General features: G+C 57.2%; 1 protein-coding gene across 1 annotated transcript in view; it reads right to left on the reverse strand.

The window, feature by feature from the left end:
- Window positions 1–6,822, reverse strand: part of ATP1B4 (ATPase, Na+/K+ transporting, beta 4 polypeptide) — a 12,839-nt gene that overhangs the window by 5,588 nt on the left and 429 nt on the right. Inside the window, 2 exon segments of the mRNA XM_009330873.1 lie at window positions 1,352–1,480; window positions 4,186–4,348. Of these exon segments, the coding sequence (XP_009329148.1) occupies window positions 1,352–1,480; window positions 4,186–4,348 (292 nt within the window).

The raw sequence follows: 6,822 nt of genomic DNA on the forward strand, positions 1-6,822 counted from the left end.
GCTCATGTTCAGCTGGCTGTCGACCAACACCCCCAGGTCCTTTTCCGCCAGGCAGCTTTCCAGCCACTCTTCCCCAAGCCTGTAGCGCTGCATGGGGTTGTTGTGGCCGAAGTGCAGGACCCGGCACTTGGCCTTGTTGAAGCTCATACAGTTGGCCTGGGCCCATCGATCCAGCCTGTCCAGGTCCCTCTGCAGAGCCTTCCTACCCTCGAGCAGATCAACACTGCCGCCCAACTTGGTGTCGTCTGCAAACTTACTGAGGGTGCACTCGATCCCCTCATCCAGATCATTGATAAAGATATTAAACAGAACTGGCCCCAATACTGAGCCCTGGGGAACACCGCTCGTGACCGGCCGCCAACTGGATTGAACTCCATTTACCACAACTCTCTGGGCCCGGCCGTCCAGCCAGTTTTTGACCCAGCGCAGAGTACACCTGTCTAAGCCGTGAGCCGCCAGCTTCTCTAGGAGAATGCTGTGGGAGACGGTGTCAAAGGCCTTACTGAAGTCCAGGTAGACCACATCCACAGCCTTTCCCTTGTCCACTAGGCGGGTCACCTGGTCATAGAAGGAGATCAGGTTGGTCAAGCAGGACCTGCCTTCCATAAACCCGTGCTGGCTGGGCCTGATGCCCTGGTTGTCCCGCACCTGCCTTGTGAGCGCCCTCAAGATGATCCGCTCCATGATCTTCCCCGGCACTGAGGTCAGGCTAACAGGCCTGTAGTTCCCCGGATCCTCCTTCCGGCCCTTCTTGTAGATGGGCGTCACATTGGCCAGCCTCCAGTCGTCTGGGACCTCCCCCGTTAACCAGGACTGCTGATAGATGATGGAGAGCGGCTTGGCTAGCTCCTCCGCCAGCTCCCTCAGCACTCTCAGGTGGTTTTGGAACCCAGTGGAGTTTTGGAACATTATCTTGCTAGGACTTGCTAGGACTTGCCTAAATAATAATGCATAAAAGCTGCTCTTGATTTGCATTTTATTTTGAAGATATGAGGTATAAAGGGGCAGCAAATGAAATGTATGGGCATCACCTATGAAATGCCTAAACTTGCTCATTTATCTTGAGAATAATTAGCCTGATAATTAGCATAATTAGAATAACAATTAGTATAATTAGAATGAATGCTTCACATGAGGCTATTTAAGATGCCTGATCCTCTGCAGAGAACCTGCAGCACTCTCAGTGCCCTGAGGTAAGTTATAACACCCTGTGTTATGGAGGGCTGGTTGACCGTAGGAGCATACAGCTCCAGCAGGGCTTTACCCGAGGTCCCTGACACGCCATTTGGGTAGCGCTTTGCTGGGGAGTGCCAGCAGAGGTGCCTGGGGCCGGGCTGGCTGGGGTACGTACCTGGCGGAGACACGCGGTCCTGGTATGTGGGCGTGTAGGGGCTCAGCGTGAGCAGCATCACGTACATGCAAAAGGCAAACATTCCCGCCAGGCACATGTAGAAAATGAAGTAAAACAGTAAGATTAAGCCTGCAAAAGAGAGAGGGCACGTTGCTGTTAATGCAACCAGAGCACGTCCCATGGGCTGTGTCCTGCGGGGATGCACAGCCATGCTCAGCATGGCACCCTCCGCAACTCTGAGTCCATCATGGAGGTGGGAGCTTGCAGCCCCCCTCCACACACAGACCCTGGCATTTTTGGGTGCAGGACTCTCAGCAAGACACATTCCCTGCTCAGCCCCAGGGCTGGGGCAGCTGCCATTTGGCTCTGTACCCTTTTTGCTGCATGGCCCTTCCCAGAGCTGGGTCAGGACCAGGTCCATGGGTCCACCTGTCTCGGCTCTCTCTGATAGACAAACTTGACCTTGGCCCTTGCCCTTCCCATCCCCTCTTGGCATGGTAACACAAGAAGGTACCCAGTGGCTTCAGCATGTCTGAATTCCCGATGGGGGCTGCGGGGCGATGCTCCTGCCCCAACTCCTGTCACCTGCACGGCAGGGACCCCAGCGCTGGGACTGAAGCGAGCGGCATCAGTGAAGCCAGCAGCACTGCTGGCTGTTTCATAGCCCTGACGTCCAGGGAACGGGTTTGTTTTTTCTCTGGACAAGTCTGATGGCTGAGGATGTCTCAAGAGGCCATGGCCTATGAATAAAACCCAGCGCTCAGAAAGCAAAGTGAAGGCCTAACCCAAATATTTCCCAGGAGAAACATGCCGGCAGCTCGGAGGGAGCCCTGGGAACGCAGATGTGCGCTCCTGCCGTGCTTTTGCCGGGGCTGCGGTGCTGGGAACCACTGCAGGGCTGTGTCCTGCTGCAGGCTGAGCCGGGGCGGATGGGACCATCACCGCTGCTGGTGGCACAGCAGGGACAATGTCCAGCCCTGCCACAATGATGCTGGGACGGTGTGTCTGCACCAGCCTGGCGGGGCTGGAGCTGCTGCTGGGGGGGGTTGGGACATGGTGCTGCTGCCGTTCCCATTCTTATGTTTCCTGCAATGCAGCAGGAAGCGTTGTCACTAGCAGAGCCGGGGGTGCAGACTTTCCCAGGGGCTGGGGCCTCCAGTGCTGACCCTGTGGCCAGCCGGCTCCCTGCATTTTGGCAGCACAAGTCCCCTGAGCCCCCCATCCCTGGGGAACACCTTCAGGGCCGGCACAGGGGAGCAGCCCCAGGCTGGGCAAACTCCCTCCTCCTCACCTGTGAGATGAGAGCGGGAAAGTTCAGCTCCATTCACTTCCAAATGCTCTCATTTTAAAAGAAAATTTGATTTTCACAGTAACTTCAATGCCTCTCCTGCCCCCCCTGTACAGGCATGTGAGCGCACACGCGTGTGCAGCTGGGGGTATGTGTGCCCATAGGGCAGCGGGGCCGTACAGCACACCATGATGCTCCCAGAGCGCAGGAGGACACTGCACCCTCCCCGAGGCTGTAAATAAGTAACTTCCAGCAATAGCCAGCCAGGGCCACACGCACACCAGCCTGAGCAAGCCCTCTCACAGGGCTTTTCTCAGCACCTGGCAGAGCCTCCAGAAACCCAAACCCACGTCCCTAAGGACTGTCACCCCCATACTGCAGCCGCACTCCAGTCTGCGCCTTCCCATCCAGCAAAGGAGCAGCAAAACCGGGCTGCATCCGTGGCCGGCAAAGGGCACGGGGGAGCAAACGTGGATTTCAAGGCCTGCCCCAGACTCGTGCTTGCGGGTTTTCAGACTCCTCTGGTGCTCGTAGGCAGTTTCCTTTGTTTCTCCTAGCTGTCCCCACAGGCTTTGCAGGAGACCCAGAGCACTCAGTGGGGGCACGGGCAGGCTGCGGGTCTTGCGAGCACATTGCCAGTGCCAGCTGCCAAGGGCTGCAAACGCTGAGCAGCAGCCCCCGATAATTTGCAGCCTTACACCGGTGTGGATGTGCACATGACGCTGGGCTAAGGTTGGGGATTTTCACTCCGCTGCGGGAGTCAGGAGAACAGAGCTGCAAAGGTGGATGGCATCGCGTGTGCTGTGGCACCTTGGTCTCGGACTGAGCCTGCAGCAGTGCTCGCCCCGCAGCCGTGGGCTGCTCTTCATCACCCAGGGCACCTCCAGGCTCAGCGATAATTTTTGAAGGCCATATGGATACAGATAAAATAGGGCGCTCAAAACCCTCGCTGGCACATCCCAGCCCACCAGCCCCGATAGCACATGTGCACTCTGCTGTGGGCACCATGTCACACCCCGGGAAGCTGTGGGGTGACGGCGATGACCAGTCCTTCCCGCCCCAGAGCCAGGGCACACGCAGGCAAGGAGGGCTGCTCGGCCCCGCAGTGTCCACCCTCCCCGAAACGCCTGCCCTGTGACTCGGGTGCTCTTCCCCCACCAACACTGATGACCCCAAAGCCACCTCCCCATGGACTCCTGACTTACACAGGCAGGAGCTGGGTCACTGGTGGCTGCAGCAGACCGACCTGCAGCCCCCGCGCTTGCTCGGGCTCTTAATTTCTTCCCAGAACACAGTCTGGGCAGCCCAAAATCTTTGCTTTCACATTCTCAGTAAATATTAACATCCAGACCAAGGGTAACTTTCCCAAGGCTTTCTGCTTGTCCTCCTCACTAGTTCTTCATTGCACTAGTTAGAAACATCTACCCTGAAAATGTGGGACGGGGGTGGTCAGCTCAAGCTATCAAGGACATTCACAGGCAAGCGCGTCCGTCGTGAAGCAGAAAAGGCAACGATCCCCGAAAGCAAGGCTTGAGCAAGGACCTACCCCAGCTCTTGGCTGTTCTCCCCAGGCATGTTCTCTCCTCTGGGTTCCACAAGAACATCTTCATCTCCCCAGCCAGATCTGCCCAGGTTTTGTTCCCCATCTCTGCCCTGGTCTCGTCCTCCCCTCTGTCAGGATCCTGGACCTTCTCCTCATGCTTATTTTCCTGGAGGAGTTACAGAACACAACCCCCACACACAAGCTGAACATCTCATTGGCCAAAAATAAATGCAAAAGCACTTAACAGCTGGAAATGTTTCAAATTTCCATTTTCCCATCATCACTCTTGAGTTAAAGAGAGGCAGTTTTGGCTGTTCTGACTTAAGATCGCTTAGATCCCAGCATCCATTTTTCCATGACATGTACGTCACTGCTGTCACACCGGGTACTGTCTCCTTGTCCTGGCATTTACAGAAACTCATCTTTTTCCACCTGCGTGAACATGACCAAAGAAAACCTGTGACCTGGGAGGACCGGCGTTGTTCCCACGCTTCTGCAACGTCTCTGAGCTCAAGTGCACGTTTTCTATGCTACCACAGATGACAGCAGGCGGCATTATTTAAGAGGTCATCCAGTTTGTTTTTCTTGGCGTGTGAGCAAGTGTTTAGTCTTTGGAGAAATCCCTGTGTTGTTATTTTTTAATTACACTAAGTTCTAGGGAAAAGCATCTCCCCAGGCAGCGAGAGTTTGCTTTTTGCCTCGGTGGTGAAAACTCATTTGTCTGGAGCTCAGGAACACAAATCTCTCTGTACCTGCGCCTGGCCGAGAGTTGCTTGAGATGAGACATGGCAGCTGTCCCTAATGCCCCTTGAACCTGGGCAGGCTCTACATCTCCAAAAGTAGGCAACGAGGTGGGAGAGGGTGCAGACCTCGCTTTGAGCTCAGGGCAGGGCTTGGCCAGGTACCACCAAGGAGAAGGGGCGATGCTGAGATCTGGATGGGTTCATCGCCTCCCAGCACTTCAATGCAAACACTGCTGCAGGGCTCAGCTGCTCCCGGCTGGGTCAGGGCCACGCTCGCCCACCCCAGCCACATCTCCCTGAGGCCGCTGTGCCCTCTGTGAGTGCCGCCCCGCAGCCGGCATGACTGCCCCGTGTCTGCACTGAGGGCCATGGAAACCCGCCGGCTGCGGGCACCTGTTGGAGCCAGGGCCGACAAGCGAGATATTTACACCCTGTGAGTCGCCCCGGGGGAGCTGGGAAGCAGCTGACAGCTTGGCAGAAAGTCTGACTTGGAAACACCTTTGAATCTGGGGGGATGAAACTCTGCTCAGACACACAAATACTGCAAGACAGTGAGAATGGGGGGAGAGTACCAACTCCAAAGCCTGAATTCCTGCCTTGGAGAGCCTGGGCCAGACCCAGGGGCGCTGTAAACCGTCACCATCCCACTGATTGCCCTGGTCGGACCCAGTTAAAGCCCCGGTGGGGCTCTTCTGGAGGCATGCCTGTGTCAGAGCGCTGCTGTCAGCAAAATGCCCGTGGCTGCCTGTACAGCAAGGGCAATGCTTGGCCTCGGTCCCGCACCCCGGGCTGGAGCCCTTCCTGAGCCAGCTCCTGCATGGCCACAGCCCTGTACCATGCAAGGCTGTTGAAGCCAGAGGATTTCGGAGCAGAGAAGCAGCAGCCCCAGCACGAGTCACTGGTAGGGACATGGGAGAGGAGGTGCGGGGGGCTGCCGGCTGCCAGGACATCTGCGGAGGAGCAAGCGATGGAAGAAGAGGAGGAGTTCTCCTTCCTCCTGCTCTCCTCCCGATTAAATAAAAGAGGTACTGGCAGCTGTTTTGGAAACATTTTCTCAGACTGCCAGAGTAGCAGGGACTGCTTGGAGGGACGCTGCACCGATGCTTGGTGCTGCTTTGGGAAAAGCCCTTTAGATTTCACATCAGCTGCAGCTCGGAGGTGGTGAGGGCAGCGCATGGGCTGTATGCAGAGCCCTCACCCAGAAGCTGCTACTGATGCTTAGAGCTGCAGGGGGAGACAGGGACAGCCCCCCATGGGCTCTCACCTGGGGAACCACATGGCTCTGCCCTGCAGGAGGCTTTTGCAAGGAGGGAAAAGTTTCTGCCTCTCCTGGCTCCATGCTGCATACCCAGCACCCGGTGAAGGGTCCCATCCTGCCAGCTGGGAGAGGCCACGGCGGCTCTGTGGCAGCGTGGGAAGGCTGAGGGAGGCCCAGGCTCTCCCCACGGGCAGTGAGGTCTGTGTGGGGCAGTCGGACAGGACAGAATGACCCCACTGCCAGGTCCCTTGCGGAGGTCCTTGAGCTAGGGAGATAGGTTAGGTCTGGAGTGCAACACCTCCCAGGTGTTTTATCTTTGCAGCCCAGGACCAGAGATGGTCTCGGAGCAGTCCCTTGCACTTGGACAAGGAGCAGGAGGAGCAGCAGGAGCTGGGGTAGGAGTGTGCCGGGGCAGGGAGGGGGCACAACCATGGTGAGACCTGACGGGGCCCTGGAAAGCACCAGGCGGCTGTCTGCTGTGGCAGCTGGGGTGACTCCAGGCAGCGAAGCAAAGCTGGGGTTCATCCCTGGCAGGATCACGCTGTGCTGACAGTCGTGGGTGCCCTGAGGGAGGCCAGGGGCTTTCCCCCATCCTCACCCTGGACCAGGTCAGCTCTCAACAGTGGGTTCCTCCTGCTG

The sequence above is a fragment of the Pygoscelis adeliae genome, unplaced genomic scaffold (assembly GCF_000699105.1).
Source record: "Pygoscelis adeliae isolate BGI_AS28 unplaced genomic scaffold, ASM69910v1 Scaffold100, whole genome shotgun sequence".
Lineage (NCBI taxonomy): Eukaryota > Metazoa > Chordata > Aves > Sphenisciformes > Spheniscidae > Pygoscelis > Pygoscelis adeliae.